The 12854-nt window shown below is 45.8% G+C and overlaps 1 protein-coding gene across 7 annotated transcripts in view; it reads left to right on the plus strand.

Moving 5' to 3' along the window:
* M1AP (meiosis 1 associated protein) overlaps window positions 1-12854 on the plus strand; it is a 32816-nt gene that overhangs the window by 16375 nt on the left and 3587 nt on the right. For 6 of the 7 annotated variants that reach the window (XM_034064959.1, XM_034064960.1, XM_034064957.1 and 3 more), the window contains 5 exons: window positions 8588-8761; window positions 9491-9641; window positions 10799-10940; window positions 11622-11828; window positions 12649-12804. In XM_034064959.1, coding sequence (XP_033920850.1) covers window positions 8588-8761; window positions 9491-9641; window positions 10799-10940; window positions 11622-11828; window positions 12649-12804 — 830 coding nt within the window. Of the gene's footprint in view, window positions 1-8587; window positions 8762-9490; window positions 9642-10798; window positions 10941-11621; window positions 11829-12648; window positions 12805-12854 lie in introns of those variants that run through there. The other variant, XM_034064961.1, reaches the window with a different exon arrangement.

Raw genomic sequence — 12854 nt, forward strand, 5'->3', positions numbered from 1 at the left:
ACCCAAGATCTTGTCCTTTTACAAGATGTTTGGTTCCTAGCCAATTCTTACCCTTTAGTCCTTTCCCCCAGACTACATATTGCACAATACAGTTACTTTCCCAGACCAAGCAGATACCTTGTCAATTAGCTGTGCTTTGATACCAACACTCTTCTTAGCTGCTGCTACTTCTTTTCTCTGTTCTTAGAACAGTTTTTCTTGAGCTCTTGAGGCTTTACTTTTTTAGAAACCAGTAGTTGCACACTGATCAGTTCTTTGTAGCCCTGCAACCTCTGCTTTTCCATCCAGGTCTGAATTTAAGAGGCCTTTAGTGCTGACATTTAAACTCCCTATTCACAAGACACAGCTGCTACTGAGCTCTGATTCACACAGCAAGTCCTCAAAACAAGTTGATGGCAACCTTAAATACCTGAGTCCCGATGCCTTGCAAAGTTAGTGTAAGATCTGTTACTAGCAATGACAATGTAGCTTTAATGACTGACACTCATTGTTGGTTGTTGTTGGCTTACCTGTCTCTAGCTGTTCTTTTTTGGTTGTAGTAGCAAATTTGCGGTCAGCTGGCAGAGTAGGGGCTGGGAATGTTCAGGAATTGCAGATTCCCTTTTGCCCTCTCCGTCTCACCTCTGGCCATGTGCTTCATTAATGAAAGAGCAAGTACACCCCAGATCCTGAATGTTGTTTTTCCTGGCCACATCTCTGAAAAACTCCTACCTTAATATGACAGTTTTCAAGAGCAAGAATGTGAGCTACAGTGGTGAGAAATTCAGAAACAGAAATAGCTGTTAGCTGCTGGGTTGAGCCTTTTTGTTCCAAAGCAAAAGGTGCTGAGCAGACTGTAAGTAAACCAGCCAGGCTGTGATCAAAAGTCCAATGCCACAGCGGCTCAGTAGTAGAAGGCTGTACCTTGCAATGCTGCTGTAACTGCAGCTCAAACACTCAACTGTGTAAGTGACCACACAAAGGTTTATCAACCCTCTTACTACCTGCTAAAAGCTTCCTGCCCCTCAGTGAGACATGGCTGGTTATTCTGGACTCTGCCTCTTTGAAAACAGAAGCCTTGGAGAGTGCTCATCTCTGCAGACATAAGTGCCTGGCTGGGGAAAGGAAGCACCTTCTCTTCCTGTCCAGCACTGTTGCCGTTAACACTGGGCTCAGTGAGTCCTGTGGAAGAGGATCAAGGTTCTGTTACTTTGATGTGACTTAAAATTCATTTAATACACCAAAGCCACAAGTTACAAATTTGTGGAAAGAACTGGTGCCTCCAGCTCCAAGGCTGAGATGTTCTTTAAGAGCTCTGGTCATGTCCATGCAGGAGAAGGCAGTAATTTGGGTGGTTGCAAATGCTGGCTTCCCCATTGAGCAGGATTGTAAGGGCTGGCACAGAGCCAGTGTTGCACAGAACCCTGTGGTGAATGAAGAATTGGCTGGGTGGCTGCACTCAACCATTCTGGGTATTACTTTCTAAACATCCTCTTGTCAGGCAGGAGGATTGGTAGGAGGTATCTCTCCCCTTTCTTAGGTATGAAGGGGCCAAGTGCCTCCGTACCTGACTTCAGGCATTCACTCCAGTATCCTTACATGTTCTTCCCTAAGCTCAACATTCTCCAGAAACTTCTGTTAAAACAGACCTAAAATCAAGGTTTTGTTTCTCTCCTGACTTAATATCCATGACTCCTTGTTTCAATAAGGAGAACGGGAACATGTTGTCTTCCAAGCTTCACCCATCTTTCATAAATATATTCACTGTCTGTAATGTAGTGGAGTCCCTCAGGGGTCGGTGCTGGGACCAGTGTTTAACCTGGATGAGGGAACTGAGTGTACCCTCAGCAAGTTTGCTGGTGACACTGAACTGAGAGGAGTGGCTGACACACCAGAAGGCTGTGCTGCCATTCAGTGAGACCTGGACAGGCTGGAGAGTTGGGCAGGGAGAAACTTGATGAAATTCAACAAGAGCAAGTGTAGAGTCTTGCATCTGGGGAAGAACAACCCCATGTACCAGTACAGGTTGGGGGTTGACCTGCTGGAAAGGAGTGAAGGGGAAAGGGACCTGGGGGTCCTGGTGGATGGGAGGATGACCATGAGCCAGCAATGTGCCCTTGTGGCCAAGAAGGCCAATGGCATCCTAGGGTGCATTAGAAAGGGGGTGGTGAGTAGGGCAAGAGAGGTTCTCCTCCCCCTCTACTCTGCCTTGGTGAGGCCGCATCTGGAATGTTGCATCCAGTTCTGGGCCCCTCAGTTCAAGAAGGACAGGGAATTGCTTGAAAGAGTCCAGCGCAGAGCCACAAAGTTGATTAAAGGAGTGGAACACCTCCCTTATGAGGAGAGGCTGAGGGAGCTGGGTCTCTTTAGCTTGGAGAAGAGGAGACTGAGGGGTGACCTCATCAGTGTTTACAAATATGTAAAGGGTGGGTGTCAGGATGATGGAGCTAGGCTTTTTTCAGTGATATCCATGGATAGGACAAGGGGCAATGGGTGTAAACTGGAGCATAGGAGGTTCCATGTTAACATCAGTTAGAACTCCTTTACTGTGAGAGTGACAGAACACTGGAACAGGTTGCCCAGGGGGGTTGTGGAGTCTCCTACGTTGGAGATATTCAAGGCCCTCCTGGACAAGTTCCTGTGTGATGTACTCTGGGTTACCCTGCTCTTGCAGGGGGGTTGGACTAGATGATCTTTCGAGGTCCCTTCCAACCCTCGGGATTCTGTGATTCTGTGATTCTGTGACCAACCTGGACCTTGATATAATAGACCAGAAAGGTCTGTTTGGTGTTTCTCCTTTCCTTCCCAGTTAACTTTGATGCATGATGTTTTTCCTTTTTAACAGACTGCATGTCATATTTTCCTCTGGCAGACAACTCTCTTGGCCGTGACACAACTGAAAAAAAAAAGGATTTTTTGTTTAGTTTTTTAAATACTGTCAAAATTCAGGAATACAACCTCATTCTGTTCACTTCATAACGTGGGCATACAGTTTTGTTACATTTCTAAGCCAAGCCCACAGTGTCTGGAGAATAAAGACATGTAGGCTTAAGGTAAAGAAATGAGGTGAAGAAGTTTGTTACAGACCAGCAACAGCCACCCTTTAGCACAACCACCAAGCGTGGAGGCAGAAGGGATGTGCACTGAGTGACAATGAGGGGCTGCAGCTCTTGATTATTACTAGAATTCATTTTTTATTCACCCAGGTTTTGTTGCTGGCAGAATCCCTGACTGGAAATACCAGGCAGCTACTCAGGCATAATGTTAGTGCAGTCAGTCAGTCTGCTGCATGCAGTGGGAGTGCTGAGTTTCATCCTCTCTAAACCTCAAAGCCAAGCTGATCATTTCTCTCACTATGTGTGGCTACACTGTTTAAGGTGACACAAAAGGGAAATTTTAAGCACAGTTAGCAAACATGCTTACGGTGTGAGTTAGGAAGTGGTGAGCATCATATGTGTGTTTAAACCAACCTGTAATAATTTAGTGGCCTTCAAAATGGCACAGACTAAATTGATTAGGAAAAGGCAGAAAAAAAGAATAAACTTACTGGCAAATCCATGTAGGATACAGAATTTCCAAGAGTGGCTGATGCTGCAACACAGAGTGATTAAATGGGAAACAAATGTCCTTACTACATATTACCAGCACAGCATGCTTCTCTTAAATGACAATTTTAAAAGCAGCACAAAGACTTGCTTTCAGAATGGAAGAGGCAGAACAGCTTACAACATGAACAGAAACATTTAGTGGGCAAGCTGCTTCCCTGAAGAAACTTGCAACAGCTCCAAAATCGTTTCAGCAAATCTAGCAAGAGATGTTGTATTGCTGGAGAATGACTATCACAGTGTGATAGGGAAAACCAGTCCCATGCTCTCTGATGCTTATAACACAGTGGTTAAGTTTTTGATAACAAAACTAGTTATACCTATATACAAAAGCATACCACAGGAAAACAGTTAAATCAAAAATAAAGGAGCCAGAAAACTGTGTTTATGTTTAGATCTTCTGTGATCTTGTGTGTTTAGAAGATCACTGGGATAAATGCAAGTTTGATTATGTTTTTCTATTTTAGATTGAATGATGTTTGGAATGCTGAGACTTTGTTACCATTAGGACGTGGCATTCAGGGCATGCTGGAATGAAAGAAGTTGCCAAAACTTCCAGGAACAACTAAAAATGTAATTTTGTGTAACTGTATTAAGCCATTGTTACTGTAAGAAACAGTGCTAAATCCCTCCCCTCCATTCCATCCCTTCGTCAAAGCTCTTCAATATCAGGAAACTGGTCTGGGCTCACGCTACCCTTGGAAAAGAAAAGATGAGCCTGTTTCACTTAACTCAGATCTGCTCTGTAGGGTCTGTCATCCCTTTTTGTCTTTAAAAAAATCCTGCAGATCTGCAGAGCATTTATGTGAGTAACAAACCTATATAGAGATACAGCTGTTGGGATGAGATACTCGGCTTTTCTGCCTCCTCCTGCCCCAGCCCTCTGAGGAATTTTGGAACTGAAATGTAAGGACATAAGACAAATTCTAATTAATGACCGTGAGGAAGAAACAGCTTTGGGCACATTTGTGCAGTTGTTCCCTGTTTCTATGAAGCAGTTGCCCTTGGCAAATGCCAGATGCACAGGAACAGCCTTGTCAAACCGGGCTTGTTAAATACCAGGTCGAGGCTGGAAGTTTCCGTCTACACAAGAAAAAAACCCTGTGGTGTTGAATATGCTGCTGAATATTGTGTTCAAGACAGGCACTGGGGAAGGCACAGACACCAGCTGAAGGTTCATCCATTCAGAGCCAGCAACTGTGGCACTTGCCTCAGGCTTTGAGTGAAACATGTCACTTGCCGGATAAAATGTACTTGTCTTTCAGGATTTCAGGATGTTCTTATGGACAATCCAGTGAGAAGCTTGTATTTTCTTCTTCAGACTCCTATGGAGCACATGGTACTACCCTTCTGCTTTCTTTTGGATCTTCTGTTGGACTGTAAGACCTTCAAGGCTCAGATCATCTCATTGCCTTGCTTATACTGCAGCTACTGCAGTGAGATCCTAATCCACTGCAAGGGGTCCTACCAGACCATTAATGAATGGTATCTGTCTTACCTTAGTTTACTTTACATAGCACTGGACTACCGATTGCATTTTCCAAAGCCAAGAAGATGTGGAGATGCAATACCTACATACTGAGCAAGCAAGCACCTGATTTTTCAGCTCACCCAGAGAATTTCCTCTCTCATTTACCACAGCAGGGGAAGAAACCCAAACCACACAGTTACAAGAAAGAAGGAAAGCAGGACCAGGATATCCCCTCTCATAGGCTTGTTTTCAGGTTAATGCAGCTAGAAAAGACTCCAATATTTTGAAGCTTCACAGTTGGCAAGTCTTAGGGTAGCTAAGAACAGTCTGTCGTGGATGAAAACTGCTTCCTGCTTTCCTCACAGGAACAACCTCCTCAGGAGAAGTCAGTTCTAGGCAAACAAGGGTCGTGTGACGAGCAACAAGGATTGCTTCCTCAAAACTGCCAAGCAACTTCTCTGTTGGACAGAGACTCCATGTGCAATGTTTCCTTAATGATGAAACATCAGGGCTTGCCAGACTGCAGTCTGGAGCAGAGATCATGATATAATACACATCCCATAGAGACAGCAAACCTTACAGCACTTGTGGTGGGAATAGGGTGTGGGAGGAAGTGATAAGATGCAGGGGCCTCTAACTGATAACATGAGAACTATTATTATTATCTCTTTCCTGCCCCTACCCCATTACAAACACTTAAAGCATCAGAGTGTTGCCAAATTATTTGCTAGTGAAGGTTAATATGTGTGTGTGACATAGATACTGGCTCTATTTCTGGTTTGGAAAGCAAAAAGCAAGCACTGAAGATAAAGCACTAATACATTTTTAATGAATGTAATCCATATTCTGCAAGTTACAGGAAACCTTTTTCCTGTATGCATACTGCAGATTCCTGACCAATAAATGACTCTGCATATCTGCTCTCCAGGAATTTTAAGACCCATTGCACAGTAGATGTTGGCATCCCAACCTGTTCTGCCTAAGAATGGATGGCAATGAATGAAGTTAACTTCTTTTTACTATTGCCATGTATTGTGCCAGCTTAAGGCCTGTATTAGGCTACATACCTATTACAGAAGAGAAAATAACAAAATAGGAACATATTTACTGAAGAAAGGACTAAAGCATTTACCAGCCCCAAAAGGATGTCTTTCCCCTTGTCACCTGTGTACACACTACTTGTCAAAGTAAATTACATGGATTTCCTGCTGCTTTGTCTTCTGAACAGTTAATGTCATCTACACTGCACATCCCAGGAAGAAACACAAGTCTAATAAAAGGTAGGGAGTGTGTCACAGCGGAGACACAACCAGTATGTGCTCCAGTTACAGTAGGCCATTCCACAGGGATATGAGAGCCAGACTCACAGCATCAGTCAGGGCAAGTAGCTGACAGTGGTCACAGCTCCAGGGAGAAGCAGGATGTTCCCTTTGCCAAAGAATCCTCCATCTTTGCTCCATGGGGAAGAAACTCCAATCCCCATAAGCACCAGGGAAGGCTGGGTAAGGATGGTAGCAGTGTTAAGGTATGTTTTAAAAAGCTGCAACAGAACTAAATGAATACTCACTTTAGTATTTAGATTTGGGAAGAACAGGATAAAATAGAAAAGAAACAAAGAAACAAGAATGAAATGTTCTTGGCTGTAGGAGAGTCAGGCCAGACACTGGGGGCAGGAGCTCAGTAGCAGGGACAGTGGGACAATCTCCTGTCAGAAGCAGGGGTTGATTCTGCTTTCCTGAGAGGCACAGCCTGCGTGATCTCACTGCCTTCTGATGCTGGAAGGTGGAGCAGTTGGAATCATAGAATCATAAAATAGTTTGGGTTGAAAAGAACCGTAAGACCATCCAGTTCCATCACACCTCACACTAAATGATGTCACCCAAGGCTTTGTCCAGCCTGGCTTTGAACACTGCCAGGGATGGAGCATTCACAACTTCCCTGGGCAACCCATTCCAGTACCTCACCACCCTAACAGTAAAGAACTTCCTCCTTATATCCCATCTAAACTTCCCGTTTAAGTTTTAACCCATTACCCCTTCTCCTATCACTACAGTCCGTAATGAATAGTCCCTCCCCAGCATCCCTGTAGGCCCCCTTCAGATACTGGAAGGCTGCTGTGAGGTCTCCATGCAGCTTCTCTTCTCCAGGCTGAACAGCCCCAACTTTCTCAGCCTGTCTTCATATGGGAGGTGCTCCAGTCCCTGATCATCCTTGTGGGCTCCTCTGGACTTGTTCCAACAGTTCCATGTCCTTTTTATGTTGAGGACACCAGAATTGCACACAATGCTCCAGGTGAGGTCTCACAAGAGCAGAGTAGAGGGGCAGGATCACCTCCTTCGACCTGCTGGTCACACTCCTACTAATGCACAAAGAACAGAGTTCTTGCTGATGGCTGTCGCTGTGTTGTGGTCCCCTGGGAAACACACGGGAATAAAGACAATTTCTGCTCTGTATTCATCTTCTCAGAATACATGTTTCATCTCCTGGCTGGGTGGTGCCCCTGCTCATGCTGGAGGCTCTGCTGCTGCTGTGCTTACAAATGGCAACAGGACATCTGATGCATTTTGCAAAGTCTGTTTCCCTGCCATCCTCATCTGGATGCACCTTGGAGTTATTTGTGGGGGGAGGTTGGTTTTGCAAGGCTTGCTTATGACTTCCCTAATGCTGCCCAGACTACATGTCCCCATTCCTAAACGCTGCTAGATGATCACATTTTTTCTGCACCTCCAGCATGGTCACTTCAATACTTGCTTTTTCCTTGCAAACAATTTGACCTTCTCCTTGTGTTCTTTGTAAGAAGTCTCTAAATTTGATGCATTTCACTCTATGTAATGTAATGGTGGTGGTAGGTTTGATGTCCATCTGCAAGGGTGTTCTGCTGGGAGATTGCTGTGTACCGAACAGCACTTCAACAGTAACGGGTTGAAACATGTCCTCTGCATTGGTCAGATGCAGGTCAAGCTTCACTCTTCTCCACTCTGTGACCAACTGCTCCTTGAAACACATGCTGATGATGTTTAGAAATGTAGTCCTAGGCCATGCAGCAAAGTAACATTCACCTCCTATTTGGGGTGTAGGACTTTCCCAGCACGACACACAATTCCCCATGTATAGCATTTCAGTTTTGCTGTCTCCCTGATTTCTCATAGTGTCACATACCCGGAGTGCCTTGCTTAGGGAAATGGAGGAAATAGTTTTAAATTGTGAGAAGAGTCTCAGAGGCCAGCGCTAAGGTGACCACAGCAGAGGTTTGCACCAGTCACAACTCTGAAGACGCTATAGCCCATCCACCCACCCTGTCGATGGGAAGGGTGTTGGTGTGGCCTGTGGGACAGCTCAGCTTCTAGCAGTGTCCCTTTAAGAGGGCTGGCTTCATAGTGCTGTGCTGTGATGGGCATGGTAGTGGCTTCTGAAGCACTTATGTGAAAGCACTTGGGGGACTACAGAGCTGCAGTTTTGTGGGAGGTGCAAGAGGATGTTCTTTTCTATGGCTGAATATATTTGGTCTTTTTTCACCTTTTTTTTCCTGCAGACATTGCGATCCTGGGAATGGACATCGATGTGCAAACCATAGAGGACAATGTAATCAGCTTGGAGATGCTGTTTAAATCATGGCTACATGACTACAACACAGAGAGGGAACACCTCCATCTCCTTCTCCCATCAGGAGGCTCCAGCCATGTCACTGCACCCAAGACCACCCTGAGTATTTAATTTTCTTTCTCCCTCTGCAGGAAGCTTCTGAATTCCACAGCCTTAAAGATTACCAAGGCCTGTGCTCTGGGCATGTTCCCTTGTGTTTAGAAACCCAAGTAAGGTCTCTGGGTGTCTCTGAAAGCTGCTGGAATTCTGTTGTCTCAGGCTGAGGGGCCTTTTGCTTAGAATACTGCCAGGTTGCTGCCGAGTCCTGTGGCTGCTGCTGCCGTAACGGCACAGGCAGCTCAGGTATTTTGTTGTAGGTAGATTTTTTCCTTCATCATAACACTGAGTTTCATACTTGATGCACAGCTAGCAAGACAAACCAAGGTGCACTGCAGTGAGGCTTTTTCATCTTCCCACACTAAAGAAGGCTGCAGAAGGCCGGAGAAATTGTATGTAGCCACATCTCCTATTATACCAGAGTTAGTGTCATCAGTGTGCTGGGCTTATCTGCAAACACAGGTAGAAAAGCTGGCAGGAAACGTATGTCCCTGAACCCGTGTGCATTGGGGAAAGCTCCTGCTTGCTCTATGGCTGGTCACCCATCACCAAAACTGGAACTTGCTGGCCAGTTTTTCCCTTGTGTGTACAATGGGGATTGACTGTTGCTGTGTGTCACAGGCTTTAGTGTTGTTCTTCCCTTAGTAGTTGCTATTGCTAGAGAACACTGACAGTGTCTGTAAGTGCTTGGAGCATGTGCCATTTACAGCAATCTAAAACAATCTCCTTCTCCCAGTGTGCCTCAAGTGCGATTTGCAGGAGAGGTTGCTCGACCCAGCTCTACTTTCTGGGACAGCTGATGGCACCATGAGAGCAGCAGACGTGAATTCACCATGTCAGATGGCAGCCTGGCCACCTACAGTGCTGTATAAACTCCGGGTTGTAAAGTAAGTGTTGTTACACTCTGCACTTTGATAACTGGAAGGCTGGTATGACAGCAGCCTTCACTCTTTGTGTGCAATCTCATCTAGTAACAGCACCATAAAGCACTGAGGGACTCCCAGTACTAGTGAGCAAAAATCCTACCTAAGATCCCCTCGCCACCTGTAACTCTGGGGGTTATGGACCAGCATATCCCAGCCATGCAGGCAGAAGCGCAGCACCAAAACCGGTGTTACCGTGGCACTAGCACTTCAGGAGTGTAACACCATGGATGTTCTTCATGCAGCAGTTTCTCCCTCCAGTGTGAAGTTCTGCAGATTGCAGCCATTGCTCCATATACAATTCTGCTGTTCTCTCAGTACCTAATGAGGCCCCAGCAAATAATTTGGTGTCAGAGCCTGAGCTAACTGGCTGCCTAGTACTAAAAAGCAAGAAAAGCCTCACAGTGCTCTATGACTTCACATGAGCATTTATTCCCTTTCCTGTCAGCAGCCTGTGGCTGGTGAGCAGAGATCGTAACAAGAGGAATGATGCTCTCTAGTGTCTTTGCTGAGGTTTATTTATAGGAAACATTTAGTGTGATTTCTGAGCTATACAGTTGTTGTTAAAATGATTCCCACCCTGTCAGTAGCTGTAGAGTTCTCAGGAACTGTGCATGAATGGCCCACAGCCAAAGCAGTGCAGATACTTAATAACGCCCTGTCAGGAAGAAGCGTGCTGTGTACAAGCAGTGTCAAGCACTGTAAAACCTGCAGTGGTGTTGTGGTGTTGTTGGCTCTCTGAGCAGTAAAGCACATGCCACTTTAAGTAAAGATCACTGGGAAGACATGTAATGCCTGGGTGAATTACTGCCCAAGAGGCCAGATTAACAATCTGGTTTGCATACAAAATGCACAAAGACTGGATTTGCTCCTTGGCATGCTTTTGTCAGCACAAATATAAGGGAATCTGGAAATCAGTAAGAAAGCCTTATTTCACTGCAGCTGGATTTTTCAGCAGGGTTTCATGGTGTCAGGCCACAGCAGTACAGACAGTAAGTGCCTGTAGCAGTACTGCAGCTGATACTATCAGCTAGTCAGTATCTGACTTGAGCTAGGCAGCTGGTGGGGTCTTGCTGGTTTCATGTTGGTTGTGCTTCACTAACATGAGCTGTGTATTGCAGGGCTCTGAAATATGAAGGAGTCTGTGAGTCTGTACTCTATGGCCTGCCCTTCATCATCAAGCCCACAAGCTGCTGGCAGCTAGACTGGGATGAACTGGAGATAAACCAGCACAGCTTCCATGCTTTGTGTCATAGTCTTCTGGTGAGTGTGTGAAAATTGCCTTCTCATGGAGAGGAATTGCCATAGAAAGGAACAGTTGGTGCACATCTAGTAAGATCTCTCTCACCTGCACCAGTAAATGTTTCAAAGCTGCAGCTTTATCTCAGGGGCCAGGGTTGGGTTTGTAAACCCTTCCAGCCAATGCATCCACTGCAAGGATGCTACAGCACATCAAACCTTAGAGAGACTCAATCCCATCAGAAATCCAGTATTTGGAAGTGTGAAGTGCAGAAGTCATGGTTGGGGTTAGACATGCATCTTTAACTCTGAAAATAATCAGCCAAGGCTTGGGATGTGGAGGACTTTCAAGGCCAGGTTGGACAAGGCTTGGAGAAACCTGCTCTAGCGGAAGGTGTCCGTGCCCATGGCAGGGGGTTGGAACTGGATGAGCTTTAAGGTCCCTTCCAACCCAAACCAGGCTGGAATTCTGTGACTTTCCATTACTGAGAAGTTGTAAAGCAAAACTGGATTTTTTTCTTAAGAACTGTTTTGTGTTCAATTAGAAACAACCACTATACTGTCCTCACCCATAAAGCAGAATAATGTTCTTACTCTGCTGTGTATGAACATAGCTGCCCCTGAACCCAGCAGCCGCTATAGTGAAAGTGCTGAGGGCATGGTTATTGTCCATTATTCACATTAGGTTTGGCTTTTGCCTTTTAGAAAAGGAACTGGATGCTTTTGGCCAGACGTGAGCCACAGAATACTGGTCCAAACTGGAACATTGTGGTGCATTCCTACTACATCATTCTCCCTTCTGACTCTGCAACTCTACTTGTCAAAGCAGTTGCCGTCAGAGAGCTCTTGCTGCCATCAACCTTCCCAGCCCTCCTTCCTGAACACCCTGAGAGAGTGCGTGGCCCGGTAGAGGTAAGTCATTGACAGCCCTGTATAAACATACGCCAAAAGGATCCCAGTTGTACCAGCAGGGATGAGAGTAATGATCAGCCTTTATTCACAGGACATGCAGCTGTTCTGGAAGATGTATCTTTCTCCCTCATTGCTGGGGAACACAGCTCTCAGTCTGCAGATAGAGGTGTTTTAGGCATAGGATAAATCAATACATAAAGTGTCTCTTCCAATAGACTCAGGCTTATGCATTTCCTGTTGTGCATCCTGAGTTGTCTGCCTCTGTTTCAGGTGATGCCAGGAAGGGCACAGCCCTCACTGTAGGTCTTAGCAGATGAGTAGGAAACAGCTGTGAGAACATTTAGTGACAGCTGGAATACGATGGAGCACTCCATAACTTCTCTCCAGCAGCTGATACATCCTACAGCTTTCTTCACGGAAGCAAATACATGTCCTTTGAGCAACGTTGCATGTCTGTTGTGGGGAGGGGGAAGCAGCGTTATGAAGCACAGAATTAAGGGGGATGGTGGCCAGAAAGGGTGCTCCAGCTTGTTGGCTGATGCTGGATGCAGGGGAGGATAGGACTGCATCCCGCAAGGGAATACTTAAACCCACTAAGAGATGTTTGAACATGTCTTGTGTTCTACACGCATCTGAGAGTGGTTCTTGTGGGTAGCCGCACAGCCAAAGATCCCTTCTCTCATCACTGCAGGGTGGCATGGAGCATCTGTAACACTCCTTCCTGCAATAGTCCCTGACACTAAAACCAACAACCCCCCCAGGCAAACCTTCCAGCCCCTACCTGTCACATCTCACTAGGCTCTTTCTTCTGTCTGAGCAGAGTGCCCTGAACAGCCTGGAAGTAGAAGTTGCTTATAACCCCTTGCACCTAAAAAGCAACCTCTACAAATACCTGAAGAGTACATTGTACAAACCTCTGCACAGGCAGCAGGCCCAGGCCAGAGACCAGCGACCAGAGCGGCATCAGCCCAAGCAGGTATGTCCTTTGCCTTTGACTAGCCTACCTAGTGGCCATTCTGCCCTTCT

Source organism: Melopsittacus undulatus, chromosome 7 (assembly GCF_012275295.1).
Source record: "Melopsittacus undulatus isolate bMelUnd1 chromosome 7, bMelUnd1.mat.Z, whole genome shotgun sequence".
Taxonomy (NCBI): Eukaryota; Metazoa; Chordata; class Aves; order Psittaciformes; family Psittaculidae; genus Melopsittacus; species Melopsittacus undulatus.